General features: G+C 39.6%; 1 protein-coding gene across 4 annotated transcripts in view; it reads right to left on the bottom strand.

Annotated features, from left to right (window-relative positions):
• Positions 1–17,355, bottom strand: part of ELF2 (E74 like ETS transcription factor 2) — a 65,832-nt gene that overhangs the window by 11,723 nt on the left and 36,754 nt on the right. For 3 of the 4 annotated variants that reach the window (XM_065404888.1, XM_065404887.1, XM_065404890.1), the window contains 2 exons: positions 6,526–6,639; positions 1,317–1,490 (listed from right to left, as the gene is read on the bottom strand). In XM_065404888.1, coding sequence (XP_065260960.1) covers positions 1,317–1,490; positions 6,526–6,639 — 288 coding nt within the window. Of the gene's footprint in view, positions 1–1,316; positions 1,491–5,335; positions 5,412–6,525; positions 6,640–17,355 lie in introns of those variants that run through there. The other variant, XM_065404891.1, reaches the window with a different exon arrangement.

Here is a 17,355-nt window from a genome sequence, read left to right on the forward strand (position 1 = left end):
CCCGGAATTTCGATCCCCAGCCGCCGAACTAGCGCGGCAGTGTAGACCAGCCCTAAGGTGTTGTCTACACTAAAATCATAAACTGACCTATATTAGGTTGAACTTACAGCCACCGCAGTAAATACTGTGGCTTCTTGCCCCCAGGAACGGGATCCAGCTGCCTCAGTTTCTCAGCCCCTCCCTTCCCCCGCTGGGAGCCAGGCAGCCTTGTCAATTTGACAAGACAGCCAATAGCCAGGAGCAGGCACCCAGCCCCCCAGGGCTTCTTGACCCAGCTCCCAGCTGGGAGCAGGCTCCAGCCACCCGGCTTTCTTGTCAATTTCACACTCCCATCCCATTTCTTCTGGAGAAATGAAAGCTCTACGAAACCCGTGACAAGCGATCTAACAGCCCATGTAAGTAACAGAGTGTCTACACAGACACTGCATCACCCTAGCTACACCATCATAAGCCCTACACCTCTCGTGGAGGTGGAGTTATTATATCAGTGTTGTAGGGCACTTACATCGGCAGGACAAGGCTGTAGTGTAGACACTGACGTGATTCGGTTGATGTAAGCTGCCTTACATCAATCTAACTGTGAAGTGTACACCAGGCCTTAACTTCTAATGTAAGCTGTGAACCTCAGCCATAGTAGGAGGAAGAGGAGCATGTTTCAGCCTATAAAGTCACTGTTCACAAGGACCCACCACAAACACTTTCAGTGAAACACCTGGCGCTAATGTGCATTCTACAGTTCTTACGCCCCCCCAGGCAATAATTTAAACAGATGTCATTTGCTCTCATGGTGGCCTGGACTTGTTTCTGATATACCATTTTGAATGTTTTGAAATGGTATTTAAGGCAACCATGTATTAAAAACAGTATCTTTAAAAGGGCCCTTAGATAAGCAAGGATGTCTAACACACCAAGATTTTCACAGGTTTCAACTATTAAAATGTATCAAGAAAATTAGAATGTTATTTATATTTGAGATGCTCCTTGTGATTTATGGAAGAAATTATACATATTCCAGAGAATATTTACAGACAAATTCTGTCTTGAATCCCTTAATTTTTTCAGTGTTGCCTCCTTTTCTTAACCTTATTTTTTCAATCTTTTTCCTTATGATTTAACAAACCATATTCTTTTTCTTATGCTTTCCCCCTTCTTTTATTGCATGCCCACAACTCAGAGTTCACTTTGTACACATCAGCATATGAGTGGGGATAATGTCAAAACTATCTCCACCTGAACCAGCTCCTTTGCATACAATACTTTGGACTAGGGATAAAATACACTTAAAATCTCTTACTTTAAATAAAAGTCATGTATACCTTTTTTCTTTTTCATTGGCTCACGGATATCAGGGGATGTTGGAACAGGAGACATATCCATTGGTTCAGACTCCTCGGTTGACACCTCCACTACAGTCTCTGTTATCACATCTGGCCTCATAGCAGCATGGATAAACTCTGGGGTTGACACACAAGGAGGGACAAAAACTTCCACTAAAGAAAAAAAATGCACCAGATAAAGTTTCTACCCAACTCCTTTACTATGTCATAAATCAAATTATTTACAGCAAAGAACCTGGAGGGGGCCTATGATTCAGGGACCAAATCATGCAAACTTTACATAATTTGTCACTCAGGAGCTCAATCCAGTCCCCAGAACATGCATATACAAGTCAATGTTATTAGATATATGGCAAGGACAGGTATCTAAAAGTCCAATCTAGGTCTCACTGAAGTCAGTAAGAATGTTGCTATTCACATCAGAGGGAGCAGCAACTGGTCTGAAGGGCAGAAGTAAGACTACAGTCTTAAATAAACTGTTTGCTGCAAGGTCAGTAACATTCTTTCTTAACATAGTAAGAAAACATTCTACAATATTAAAAATAAGTGAAAGATAAATGGCTGCATTTTAAGTCAGATATGTTTAAGTACTTGTGAAACTTTCCACGTTCCTCTTTAAAGCCCAAATTTAACTTTTTCAAAAATGGGTATGAGTTAAGATGTAGCACTTCGATATTTACTGATGTTAGTGGTCCACCAGCAGTTCCATCATACACTCCTATTTTCATAAGTTTATAACTTAGCCATGATTACAAATTCTACCCTAGAACTCAACTCACCATTAAGTTTAATCAAAATGTTACATACGCATATAGGAGAGTCCCCTCTATCCCCACTTCAAAATATGAAGCTGTTTAAAATGCAGCATATTAAAAAAAGAGATAAGCTTACAATTTTAGCTGTATTTTTGCACATGTATTTCAAAAATAGTTTTTTGGTGAATTTTTGAAGACTGGTCGTCTAAAACGTACACTACTCAGGCTTGTAAGTATTTTTTGTTATTTATTAAAAGTAGCCAAATTACCTTTTTTCAGCTACTGGACATGAACTATTGTCCTCACTTGATTGATTTTCATGTACAACAGTGTAACATCACCATACCACAGGTTGTATGCTACATTATATCACCCACCAAACTATATTACATATTGTCTTCAAAGGAGCCATTATGGTTTAACTGGTTGGAAATCCATTTTTTTTTAATAAATACAGATTCATCCAAGGAGCCATAACTGTTCTAAATAGGACTCTAGTAGAGTTAGGGGGCAACTATACTTTTGTTAATATGGATACATATATTTACACAATAGAAGAAAATTTCTCAAGCAAACATTAAAATATAGCAAAACAACTTAGGAGAAACTTTTAATCCTTAAATGCTATTACAGTACTTGAAAAAGGGATAAATTTAGCTACTAAGAACTATGGCCCCAATCCCACAGAGACTTAAACACATTCACAATTACACACGAGTAGCCCTACTAAAGGGAACAGGGCTAATCACGTGTAAAGTTGAGTACATGCTTATGTTTTTGCAGTATATTTTAATATTATGGATTGGATTTCAACGACAATAACAAAATTCAAAGTTAAGTTGCAATGAATTAGTTATACTTTTGATATATACATATTTAAAAAAGCAACAGAGGGTCCTGTGGCACCTTTGAGACTAACAGAAGTAGGTGCCACAGGACCCTCTGTTGCTTTTTACAGATTCAGACTAACACAGCTACCCCTCTGATATTTAAAAAAAATATCCAAGTAGTATTAAATATTTTTAAATTGATTTTAGAATGGCCTAAATTGAAGGAACCAAAAAAATTATCTCACAACTTTTGAAAGTGGCTTCTTTCCCAGGCATTCAAATGATTTCTACATTCACCAAGTACCCAAACTTTACAATGTGACAGATTCCCATTTGTTTTTATTACAGGTGGGGCTCAGAGCAATGCCTATTATTAAGGCTGCCCACACTTTCCAACTGTTTTCAGCTGCTTATAACTTTGCAAAACTAACAGTTTGGGCTGAAATTTTCATGCCAGGTGTCCAGCTCAGGCTGAATTTTTTTGGAATATTTCAACCACAACAATTCATTCATTTCCAAAAATAAGGCTATGGGCTGTTTTGCCCATAAAAAAAAAAAAATAAAAAAAAATCTGGCAACTTCTTTGTTTTCGTAGCTCCTGTGCCCACCCACTTTGGAAAAGCAACTTGAAATTTGGCAAGGGATGAGGGAGGACTTTATGTCAAGGATGTGCCTTTTCTATTCCTGTGAAAATACACCCAAATTTGGCCGTTATAAGTTTCAATAATCATGGTTCACAAAACTCAGTAGAGACTTGCTAGAGCTTCACAGTTAAATTCCCTGAAGATTCCACCTGCACTGAGCATGCTCCAACCTGGGGTCTGGCAGGACTTTCCCTGCAATTACAGCTGAGTTGCTGCTGGAACAGAGGTCACAGAATCTGTCTCTCCTGTGCACTCAATGCTCCACCTGCTGGGCCCAGGCAGCATGGAGGAGAAAACCGCCCTATTTTTCGAGTGCAGAGGAGACAAGAGCCAGAACAAGAGGAGGGAGCGGAGTAGACTGAGACCAGGATCCTGGGGGCAGGGAGAGAGCAATCTTAATTAGGCCTCTATGTGCATAGGGATTATGATACAGTCTTTAATTATAACCACATGCTATTTTTTCCACAAGATCCCTGCCTCATTCAGTTCACCAAATGGATGGTGCTCGTTTAATGAGCAGCTATTCAATATTTTTGTTTCAATTTATTGTTTAAACGAGTGATCCCATGCCTTACTTACATTATTCAAACTCAACTCTGAAGACGGAATTATCTTTGTGGGCTTTCCTATGGCACTCCTCATTATATGAGTGCTTCACAGATATTAAATTTATTTTCACAACATCCCGTAGAGATGAGGAAGTATGGTTATCCACATTTTACAGATGGGGAACTGAGGCACAGCAAGATTAAGGTCAAAAGTATCCACTAATTTTGGGTGCCCTAGGTGAGAAGCCTAGGGCCTGATTTTTCAGAGTGCTTAGCATTATATAGCATTTTATACACCTCTATCCCGATATAACGCGACCCGATATAACACGAATTCGGATATAACACGGTAAAGCAGTGCTCTGGGGGGCGGGGCTGCGCGCTCCGGCAGATCAGAGCGTCAGCGTGTCTGGCTCTGACACGCTGCTCTGAGCGGCGTGTTAAGGGTGCTGGGCCGGGGCCAAGGGGTTGGATAAGGGGCAGAGGGTCTCGGGGGACAGTCAGGGGACAGGGAGCAGGGGAGGGGGTTGGATGGTTCGGAGGTTCTGGGGGCGGGGCGGTCAGGGGACGGGGAACGGAGGCGTTGGATAGGGCGTGGGAGTCCTGGGGGTGATTAGGGATGGGGGGGGGTCTCTGGAGGGGGCGGTCAGGGGACAAGGAGCAGGGGGACTTAGATAGGGGGTGGGGTCTTGAGAGGGGTGGTTAGGGGCGGGGGGTCTCTGGAGGGAGTAGTTGGGGGACATGGGGGGGGTTGGATGGGTCGGGGGTTCTGAGGGGTCAGTCAGGGGGCAGGAAGTAGGTGGGGGTTGGATAGGGGGCGAGGCCAGGCATGTTTGCTGACTATTAATATCGGAATTGCTAGAGGCCAAAGCAAGTTCTATATAACGGGGTTTCACCTATAACACGGTAAGATTTTTTGGCTCCTGAGGACAGCGTTATATTGGGGTAGAGGTGTATATTCAAAGCATAGCTTCTATACATGCGAGCTGCAGCTGTGGGCACTCGGTACTTCTGTACATCAGGCCCAAGTGTCGCAAGTCAGGCACCCAGAAAATAAGGAACACACAATTAGTGAATACCTGTGAAATTTTTGGTTAAAGTGATTTGCCTAGCATCACAGAGGGAGGGACAGAATCCAATAATCTAGGGCAGCATTCAACTGCCTTAACCATGAGATCATACTTTCATCTCCTACAATCCTCTGCCTCACTAGCTACACACCTTCCAACTTCTTCAACAAATGAAGCAGGAGTCCTACAGACAACAGACTCCTTCATTATACATTATACTCCTGATTTATCTCCAGAGTAGGTCCATCCTGTGCACAGACAGGGGTCCTGTGGAAAAAAATAGTATGTGGTCATGTCATTAAAGACTGTATCATACAAGGGTCCCAAATTAAAATGGCATAGGCAACCTACATTCTGGCATTTCCTAACTTTTGAGTGCTTGACTTTGCAGCCTTACTAATGTTCTTTTAATGCAGTTTGTGTGGTTGTGTAATTATACTAAGATACATGGGCAGCTACTTTTCAGAGGTGCTGAGAACCCACAGTTCCCACTGAGTTCAACAGGGGATCTTAGATATCCAGCACTTCTGAAAATTAGACCCAAGGCTTCTGTGTATGATTTAGTCTCCTTTGTAATAAAATGGAAACGTTAAACTGGAATTCTCTTTTAGGAATGTAACTTGGTTCTTTATCAGGCAAATTAGGGGTCAGATTAGGGGTTAAACTCAGAACAATTTATGAAACAAACTAGACACAAAGCTGACTGGTGTAAGTTTCATATCTGCAATTTTTCACGCCCAAGAAAGTTTTATGTATGAATCTAGCTAAAAATGTCATACTTTAGCCTTTATAAAAGTGAAAAAATCATCATGTATCTCCATTGTGTGTGACTGAAAGGATAAACTATTTAAAGAATCATGGACACTGAATGGACCATGTCTAACAGAAAGCACTATTTACAATGGTTTTAGAATGACTTCAATGCTTTTGATCCTCAGCTCACTAGGATGAGAAAGTTTCTAGAAGTGAAACATTCTATCTGAAGGAAGAACTCACTGTCACTTCGTAAAAGCACCACCATGCCTATTGCTTTGCAGGGAAATAAGCACTAGGCAAAGACTTTTCAAAACTATCCTACCATTAAAACTAGCTAATATGCCAAGATCCTGCCTCAGAAGGGTGACAATTGTTAGGAGTATATCCCTTGCAGGACAGAGACACCAAATAAAACCTCTTACAAACCTGGGGAGCTAAGACAAATCAAACAATTGTTTTGAAATGAGAAAACAAATGTATTTAACATCTTACAGTCCTCAATATAAGCAAGCTCCTTGTAAATCTGGTTATTAAATTAGTGAAGGGAGAAAGATCTTATACAATATGCAACTGTGGTTGACATACCAGGACTCCTGGCATCTCTCAAGCAGGTAGGAGACTCCATATGAAGTAAAGCCTCTGCAGCTTCAATTGTTTTATCTGTGCAGTGCACATTGCTGCCATGAACTGATGCTTCCACTGCAAAATAATACAAAACACAATCATCCAAGGTTATTTATAAGAGGGTCACAGGTGCTGTAATACAACCTCCTTACATGATTCAGCACACATTTGAATTGTGTTGTACAAGGTGAAACCCAAGAGAAATCTGACAGATGTCATTACACCAAGGGCTTCATGCTAACAACAATAAAACATGTATTAGGTAAATCAAAGGCAACTAGAAACCAATGTCCCCACTTCTTAAACTGGATTTTGGTTAGTCAGTGAGAATACAGTTCATGGTAGGTAACTAATAAGAGATTACAAGATAGGCCTTTGAGATTTGACTTCTGCCTTAATTTTAAACCAAAACAAACTGATTTTTAATAAGGATGATTGTAGATGAACCGTTGTCTATGGAAGGAGTTACTATTCAGATGCATTGCCAAGCATTGTCCCATTAAAGCCCAAGGGTCACGTAGTAATGTTTTCAGTTCATTTGAGCAGAACAGGTAAACAACAAAAAATGTAGTTTGCATAACAGATCTGTCTGGTTCTATGTTCTATTACCTGACCTTAACTATAACTTCACAGAGCTGGGGGTTAGCAGTTTTTTACTATGCAGCTTTACGCTCTTAAGTGAGAGCTGGGAAGTGAGAACAAACTACTGAATATTTCACTTTCAACTTAAATCTTACAATCATCAAATTATTAAATAAAAAGTTTTAAAATTAAATCTAGCTGTAGCATACATTTCAAATTATAACTTGACACAGGACACGTGTTAACATGAGCACAGCAATAGTATTTTTTCTAATAATAAGCAAGCTGAATTTTAAGTTTAAAATATCATTACATTCAAGGCCAATTCTCTACTCCTCTCCCTTGGACAAGGTTTTTAAAACTGGCAACTCCATAAACACCTGTTGCACATCATTGACACTCTCACCAAGGTACCCTGTCCCTCTCCAGTTACTCTTTCCATTTATGGAAATCTGCTCAAAGCTAAATCGTTCCTGCCAGGCAGCCAATGTCTGAGCGAATCTATCTTTAGAGTAAGCAGAGTCACCTATCTCCAGCGTCAGTGAACTAAAGAGGATTCAACTAGTAACTCTACTGGAACTTCAAGACACCTATCCAATTACTGAACATTCTGGTGAACAACTTGACATCACTTAACTAAAAAGTAGGGAAAATACCCAAACTATGAACTATTATATCTGGTGCAGGAAAAATAAATTGTTCAGATGTATACAAAAAGTCGTGTGGTACATGGGGGGGGGGGGGGGAGGAGGGGGAAGGGAGGAAATAAAGTCTCTTTCTAGCATGGTCTCCAGTTAATGTTACTAAAAGACAGGGACTGAGAAATTTACCAAACACTTACTTGCCAAAGGACTAAACATACTAGTCCAGAAGCTCATATGAGAAGGGCATTATCAGCAAGGCTCTGGGTCAATGCAGTGCCTTGATGAGAAACCTAGCTCCCCAATCAGATGGCTACTGACATTTCTAAAAAGGAACTGACCCTGGACTCTAGTTATGGGCTTATCTTTTTGGAGTAGTAGGTGCCTGGTAAATTTGATGTTCCATCACTAATCTATAGTAGCTGGAAAGAAGAGCCCGCTCCAGAGCATCCAGATTGCTGTGAGTTGGAATAGTCTCCACTACTTACTCATCCCCCCTCAACCTTAGCCTCCGTAAGAAGAGGAGGAAGGAATTCTCCAATACCCTCCCCACCTTCCCATGGCAGCTATTTTTGGATCCTCCTGCCTCTGCTGCTGCTCCAGCTAACATTTTCCCAACCAGCAGCAACTTGAAATTGACATGTTTCTGATAGTTTCACTGGTGCCCAACATTCTGAAGAGCAGCAGTGAAAATTAACCAGTTTTGTTCTGTCACTCTCCCCACACACGCAAAAAAACCTCTAAGTAAAAGCTTCAATTATACAGAAGTTGACGGCTCAGTCCCCTCACTCAATAGGTAAAACTTTCCACCAATCAGTCATAAGTAGAAATGCTATTCAGTCAACTAATCATAGAATTTCAATTCCACACCAGTCTGGAAACTAAAAATGCCAAGTTCTATTTAATCCCGTGTTGTAGTGGTGTTGATCCCAGGATACTAGTTATATTTTATCTAAAATAGACTCTAAAAAGTTTCCAAACAAGATCTCAAAATTATTCTGATACTTTCCCCCATGGTCAGCTGTGAAATTTTCATTTTGTTTTAGTTTGCTCTGTCTTAGGAATTATTGTTTGCAGTATTGCTAGTTAGCAGCCTATACCTTTTCAAGATTTATTGTTCTGTACATAAATGCATTATATGAAGAATACATAACAATTTTTGATGGATTTAAGTTCTAAGTAAATTAATTTATACTACTTCTAATTTAATAAAATTGTGTACATCTGTATAAATTTCACATCTGAAGTTGTTAATCATTTTTTACAGGTGGTACTGGATTCTGCTCTGCAGGTGAGGAGCACTTGGCCTTTCATAGGAGCAGAGGCACAAAAAATAGCTTCAAATTACCCTTGCACTTCCCCAGTACGGGGCTGTCTGGGTGCCAGTATAGTCCCAGCTTTATGTAAGAGCAGGGGTTCTCAACCTTTTTCTTTCTGAGTCTCCCCCTCCCCCCCATAAAAATGCTATAAAAACGCCACGGCCCACCTGTGCCACAACAACTGTTTTTCTGCATATCCAGTAAATTAAAAGCTGTATTAAATGGATAGTTATACAGTTAAACACACACACATAACATATTTTAAAAATGGACAATAGAGGCACAAAAATAAAAAACAGAATTTTTTCTTTATTTACTCTCTGAAACTTGAGGGTGCTGATCAACAATTCTGTCAAGACGTGGGGGAGTATCTTTGACAAGCACAAGCACAGGTCATGGTCATTGTTCATCCTGGTTTGGTACTTTGTTTTCATTGATGTCATGGCTGAAAATCTGGCTTTCACATAAGTAGATGGTATTAAAGAGGATCAACATTATCAGCGCTGCAGAAGAAGCAGTGATGTATTCATCAGAACACTCACCACACCAAAATGTCTCCAGCAGCATGTCTTTGAACCTGGTTCTGAGGGAGCTATCTGATGAAATGTCAAAGAGCTCTTCTAACAATTTTGATGGCATGGGAATGGAAGTTTATCTTCAATGTTCTCACTGTAGCCCACATGTGTGTAGTGAGTTCAGGAAAATAAGCATTGAATTTGTTAAGCAGACCAGATGCGCTGCTAGTTGAGGTTTAATTACATCCAAGTCAATATTTCGTTCCTGAATAAAAGAATGTAAGAGCTCAAACATATCAGTAGTGCCCCCACAGACACAAACTTTCCAGAATTGTAGTTTTCTTTTGAATGCCGCAATTCTTTCACGGTGGGCAATAAAATTAATGTTCCCACCTTATATAGTCTTATTCATCTTATTAATTGAATACGTCTGTAAGGTAACCCAGTTTTGCCAGCCACGCGTCATCTTTCAGCACTTTGGCAAGTTCAGGATTCTGATCATCTAAGAAAGTACATAACTCTTCCTTGAGATTAAATATATGGGCAAGCATTCTGCCTCAAGATAGCCATCTCACCTCTGTATGCGTAACTAAGGAATGGTGCTCTGTACCCACTTCCTCACAAAGTGCAGCAAAACACCTGGAGTTTGTTGCTCTGGATTTAATAAAATTAATGAGTGTTACCGCTGTGTTCAGAACACTGTGAATACTTGGTTCAATCTCTTTTGCAGTAAGCATCTCTCGGTGTAGAAAGCAGTGTGTCCAAATAGCGCAAGGTGCAACGGCTTTTATTTTTTGCACAACACCAGACTGCTTTCCAGTCATTGCTGTGGCTCCAGCAGTGCAGACTTGGATGCAATTAGTTCAGCAGATTTCTGCTGAAATCATAAAATCATCTAACAGTTTGAAAATGACATCTGACTTTGTTGTTGTCTTGAGCTCTTTGCAAAACAAAAAGTCTTCCTTTATTTTCTTATTCCACACACACACACACACACACACACACACACACAGGCAAGTAAATGGGACATTTTCTAAATGTCTGTGGATTCATCTAGTTGTATAGCAACATCATTGTCACGCAGCCAATCAATACACTGTGAGACTATGTCTTCTAACATAGAAGTGATCCGTTGTTTGACAGTGTCATTTGACATCGGTAGTTTTGTCAGTACCTTGGCCTTCTCCTCTCCAAACACTTCCTTTGTTATTTCAATAGCACACGACATTATCAAAGTCTCAGCAATTGTTTGCAATTTTTTTGTTTTAGCAATTTTCTGCACTACTATGAAGGATGACCTTAAAAACTTTTTATCCACAGTAGTTATGGATTTCATTACTGCTTCAGTACCAAGCAGTTCCTTGGCCTTTCGCTTATTCTTATATATTTCATGTTTTGTAATTAAATGTCTCTGTAATTTGGAGGGCTTTTCAAACATTAATTGGACAGTACTTGTGCAAAAATTACACACTGCGGTTGAGGTACATCTCCACTTCAAGAACAAATAAAACCAAAATTCAAATAGCTGTCTTTGTATTTCCTAAATTTCGCAAGGCTAATAGCTTTATGTTTCTTACTCACATCACCTCATCTGTGTTCTTCAGCCCTTATGGTAGTTGAACATGTTGAAGGAAGTTCAGTATTATCACTCTGCGGGTTTTGTTATTTTGAAGCTGATGTTCAAATTAAAAATGTATCCATATTTGATATATATTGTTTACGTTTACAACAATTTCCCCTGTCCTGTGTAACTTTTCCTGCTCCCGCTGAAATAGATCCTTTACACCAGGTAAATGAAGCTACGTAACCCGCAAGGCTGGTGTTAGACTCACTCGGCCCAGGGCAGAAGCAAACTGGAGTGACCCATGCATGCTGGTCTCTGGGGGCGGAGCAAGCGCTGGGTGAGAAGGCACTGAGGCTGACCTACAGGCGGGGTTGCCCCCATTCCAGGGACTGATGGTGAAGCCTGAGCCCCATCTCCCGCGGTTGAAGTCGGGGCATGGGCTTTGGATTCAACCCAATGTCAACTGTCATTAAATGATTACTGTCTGACCTTTCCCATTGTCTGATCAGCCCCTCATAAATTCCCCAAACTGAAAATTAAAATTGATAAAAAATATAAAAATGCTTAAAAATTAACACTGATTAACACTGAAATTATAAAAAAATAAAAATTGAATTCTGCCAACCCTAAGTACACTATTTTTTTAAACTCCTCTCATCTACCTCTGCACACGTACTGTGTGTAAAATTCTGTAATGTACAGAATGTACATATAAAAACATCAGACCAAACATTACAATGTCCCCGTCTTGATGGACAAAAAGGGTGTGTTTTTCAATCATGTTAGTTTAATCAAGTTAGCTTAAGATGATCTAAAAGCCCTTTTAAACATTCATTAAGACAGAGGCCATCACCTTTAAAGCTATGTTAGCTAGCCATGCTCTCCCCTAGGCTTCAACACAGCCATCTAGCACAGCTTCAAAACTGTTAGTCTGCCAAAAGAGCATTAAGAGGGCTTTTCAAACATGGTAAGTTAATATAACTGAACTAGCACAATTGCGGGGAGAAAAAAAAATCACCCTATATGGTAATTTTCATTTCTTAATGCCAAACATGTACGATGTGCTTGATCTCTTAGAGGCACAGCCCAGGGGGAGGAGAGGTGCTTTTTGTCCTCCCTCTACCAGGCATTTCTGGGGAGTTGAAGCAGCCCTTGTCATAATTTAGATAGCTCTGAGGATCAGTCTCAATTATAGCAATGTGTCTCAATCTCTGCAGCACTCCCATTCCAACCCCTTCTTTGGCACAGGCTTGTGAGAGGTCCCAGGATGGCAGCCTTATGGCTATGTTCCACAGTTCCTGTGCTGGAGGAATCCTTCCCTTGCCTGGAACCATTTTAGAGCCCCTTTACATCTCTCCAGTCCCTTTTACACCTAGACCAGTTTTGTCAAACTCTATTCTGGAGAATCTTTTTAATTCCCAAAACTGTAGTGTGTGTCTGGCAGGAACAGAACCTGGTGAAGCTTTGTGACAGAAAGGGGAACTAGAAGAGATATCCTGGAGATTTAATTGGGGAGAAGACTCACTTTGCCAGCACTGCCATTGCTGCCAAGACAGCAGATGAGACAAATAAGCCAAGTTGGCTGACCTTGAAGATAACAAGAGATCTGGGTGATAAATTAGAGCAGGTCATTAGACTGCACTCCTCACCACCACCACCTTTTTTATCATGTCACCAGGTAAAGGAGGTGAAGAAGGGAGGAAAAGGGCTGCCCCAATAAAATCCAAAACCAGTCAAAAACAAAACAAACACTCTCACAGTGAAATATAATCCAGATGGCGCTACACAGCAAATGCCTTTCCACAATACTGAATGACTGTCTGGGCTAGCCTACTTTTATTACGTTAGAAACCTCCATTCTCTCTCAACACCTATCATTATAATACATAAGCACTACACCATATTAAGACAATCTCCTTTTACTTAATTAGAAAAATAGGTATCCAATCAGTGCAAACGGAAATATTTTTATAACTATACTACTCACTTGCATGTCTCAATGTAAAACTCAATGTAATAAATATTAACTGTCCTGATTAATCAATTCAATTCAATAAAGACTTAACTCTGATACCTTATAAAAATCACCTATGAATGAATTACTACTTACCCAAAGGAGGCAAAATAATTCACTCATGTGGAGATAAATTTTGCAAAACTGGGTAACAGAATCAGAGGAAATGACACTTACCTATTTGGAATAGTTAAAAACTAACATGACGCTCACATTCCATTCTTTAAACCAAGTTTAATCTTACTACATATATGAAACAACTTGATTCTCTGGCACCTTTTAGACAGTTTATAAAATGATGGCATCTACTGAAATGTTTTGTGGAGAAAAAAATTAATTCCTCTTAAAAAAAAAGTTATGAACAATCCAAATACAACATGCCGAGTGGCTCTTTCTAATCCCTGACCACTAGTTGGATTTGCTATAGACACCAGGAGAGTTAACAGGGTAAAGAAATCAGGAGAGTTTTAATTATTAAAAAGAAATAAGTATGTCAGTGTTTCTGTTCACTATTACCTAAATGTCTTCTTATTTCATTTCCATCTTTCTAAACAAACATTATGCACAGTAGATTATACAAGGCTCTCAACAGCTGTTATAAAACACCAAACTTGGTAATTAAGTCTGACAGTGCTGTGCTTCAGCATTACAGAGCAGAATACTGGCAACATATCAAGTTTTAAAACTAAGAGCATTGTTACAAATAAAATATAGTAACAAAATGAGCAAAAGCAAATAGAAAAGCCTGGATTTTTTTTAAGGCTAGTTTAAAAAACAACAACAATTATGCAACAGATCACTTCCTGTCTTTTTATCTTGATAGCTATCATTATCAGCATTACAAGGTCAACATTTAACTGCAGCAGCTGATTTACAATACCTTATTATTTAATACCATGTGGCAACTAGAGCAATACTTTAGTGAAGAATTCATAATTCCAAGCATTGAAACTGGACAAATACACGAATGGCAAATGCATTATAAATGATTTCATAAAGGTCTACAAAAGAACATTATTTTATTTCAATAATTCACATAAAAGAGGAAAACTAAATGTTAGTATTTAAATCATAATTTACCGTATATACTCGTTCATAAGTCGAATATTTGGTAAAAATGTGACACATCAAAGAGCGGGGGTCGGCTTATAAACGGGTCTATACCAAAATGATTTTAAACTCTATGGAATCATTGAATTGAATATCTAATACACTGTCGTTTTGTTTACCTGAAGCGTCTGCAGACATGGAGCCCCTCCACTCCCCGTGGCCGCGGTTCGCCATTCCCAGCCAATGGGAGCTGCAGGAAGTGGCGCGCAGGGAGCTGAGGGGCTCCATGCCTGCAGACGCTCCAAGTAAACAAAACGTCCCGACCCGCCAGCGGCTTAACCTGACGGCCGGGAGCCAAAGTTTGCCAACCTCTGAAATATAGGGTTGGCTTATGAAAGGGTCATACAGTTTTTGCTATTTTTACCTAACCATCTTGGGGGGTTGGCTTATAAACGAATGGGCTAATGAACGGGAACTTTCAGAACACAATATGCCCACTTGCTGAAAGCAATTTTAGACTATCGGGTGGTTCTTGATAGAAATTTGTTCAGAAATCTAAAGGGCAGTTTATTTGTAGAATATTTTGAATTCTACTACTCTGAATTAACTACTTTAAGATTATCATCTGAAAAATACTTCAGAGTGATAATGAAATCACTTCAGAAAAACAAAACTGAATAGTAGAAACAAGAATAAATGTTTCCAAACACTAATTTTTGTACAGATATTAGCAAATTATCAGGCCAACATTGAGAGAAATATTTTGCTCTTATGATCACATTTTTTTTTTTTATTTTAAGATCAATTCATACCACCAAAGATCAGGATGAACTTGAGCCTTGCCTCTTTTGGGGTGCAATGTAAGACTCGTCTTTGCCCAGGCCTTCGTGTAGTAACCATAGACTAACTAGAAATTTTTGCTCTCAGAAACACATATTAAAAGACCTCCTGAACAGAAAAGCCAAAGCACTAAAGAGTACAATCCCTTATGATAAAGGATTGCTTTTCCTAAATCAATTTTACATCATGTAGATACATTAAAATAAGTAGATAAATATGGTGTCTACATACTGTGGTGATGGGCATACTAGCATTGTACAGATAGCCATTTCCACCACTGCAATATGAGTATCAAGCAGTTAAAGGGTAGCTAAAGACAGATGTTGTGCCCACCACTTCTGCTAAGTAAGGAAATACCTTGCAAACATCTAGGCCTATTCTACTCTAAAGAAATTAAACCAGTGAAAGGTCCTAGCACATTTGTAGAACACTTTATGTCCACATACCCCATACAGTCTACCAAGATCTGGTTTAAGAGACTTTTTAGCAGGCTTAATAAAGCTAGTCAAAATCACCTGGCTGCTACTGTGGATGAACACAAACTGAAAGAATTCAGCTAATGCTCCCACTACTGTCCCAGTGGCTTTGTGAAACCCGCCAGAATGCACTACTTCTGGGAGCTCAGCTAGGATGAATACCCACCAGGCATTGAAAAATAAACTGTTTAGGACAGTCAGTGCTTGTGTAAATGCAAGGCAAAATTTATATTCAGGATGGCTAGTGTGAACACACTGTTTATGCTTAAACTGATTCAGTTACAAACAGTTCAATTCTCTAGTGAAGACAGGTTTTAGGGCCACATCCAACTCACCCTATTCACCTTCTTAAGTCCCACTGAAGTCATTCGACCTACTCTACTTGCCTAAGGCCTGGTCTACACTACCCCCCAAATTCGAACTAAGGTACGCAACTTCAGCTACGTGAATAACGTAGCTGAAGTCGACATACCTTAGTTCGAACTTACCGTGGTTCAGACGCGGTCCACACGCGGCAGGCAGGCTTCCCGTCGACTCCGCGGTACTCCTCTCGCCGAGCTGGAGTACCGCAGTCGACGGCGAGCGCTTCCAGGATCGATTTATCGCGTCCAGACCAGACGCGATAAATCGAACCCAGAACTTCGATTCCCAGCCGCCGAACTAGCGGCTGGGTGTAGACCTGGCCTAAGACAACAAGGATTTAATCTTCAAATTGCATCTTTCTAAATGATCTAACATCATTAACAGTTCTAGTATTAAGAACAAAAGATAAAAGAATACTAAATTTAAATACACCACTAGTGTTGATCAGGCAATCCTATCCCTACTATTCTTTGTATTCTCTTGGCATACTTAAGATGATTTAGATTTCAGTTGTTCCTAGTTTCATACTCTTTTTTTCACTAGCGAAAACTGTGGTAACCATGCAGATTTAACCAAATTTGGGTAATTTTATGTACAATTTTTTGGTTTGAAAGGGGAAAGTTCTGTTGGCAGGTGAGCTGCATTATTCCCTGCATTTTCTTCTTCTTCTTCTAACTCCTATTGGGGTGTCTATTGGTTTTGCCTGACAGTGCTTTTTATTTATTATGAATCCAAACACAAATATTGCTCTTTTAAAAATCTGAATTTTAAGAAGTTAAATTAAATAAACAAGCTCATCTTAAATAGTCTGAAGTGTATGCTGGGGGCGGGAGAGAAGGGGAGTTCTGTGTACAATAGAAGATACCTCTTCTCACCAAAAACATTTTAATATTCCTTTAGTACACTGATAGATGACAGAACATTTACACATCAAATGCGTCCACTGTAGTTGTTTCCCAAAGTAAACAGTAACAATTATTAAATAACATTTAAAAAAATTCAAATTAATGTTCAACTTGTCAGAGTCTGATTGAACTACATGGTGGTGTCCAATTCAAACTCAAAACTCCAGAGACTTTCTATTTAGGACTCCATCCTGCAATCCATCCTCCGTTGATTGCCTTCAGTATTAAATACTACGCTTCTATGAAACCTTCAATGTAACTACTCATATGAGTAAGGGCAGCAGAATTGTATCCTTAAGTTGTAAAGGAAGGACAATGAAGAGAGAAGCATGCCAAACCAATCTAATTGCCTTCTCCGACATTGTTAATGGCCTAGTAGTGGATGGGGGGAAGCAGTAGATGTTATATGTCTTGATTTTAGTTAAGCTTTTGAGACAGTCCCATGTGACATTCTCATAAGCAAACTAGGGAAAAGCGATCTAGATGAAATTACTATAAGGTGGATATACAACTTGTTGAAAG

Source organism: Emys orbicularis, chromosome 5, assembly GCF_028017835.1.
Source record: "Emys orbicularis isolate rEmyOrb1 chromosome 5, rEmyOrb1.hap1, whole genome shotgun sequence".
Classification (NCBI taxonomy): domain Eukaryota; kingdom Metazoa; phylum Chordata; order Testudines; family Emydidae; genus Emys; species Emys orbicularis.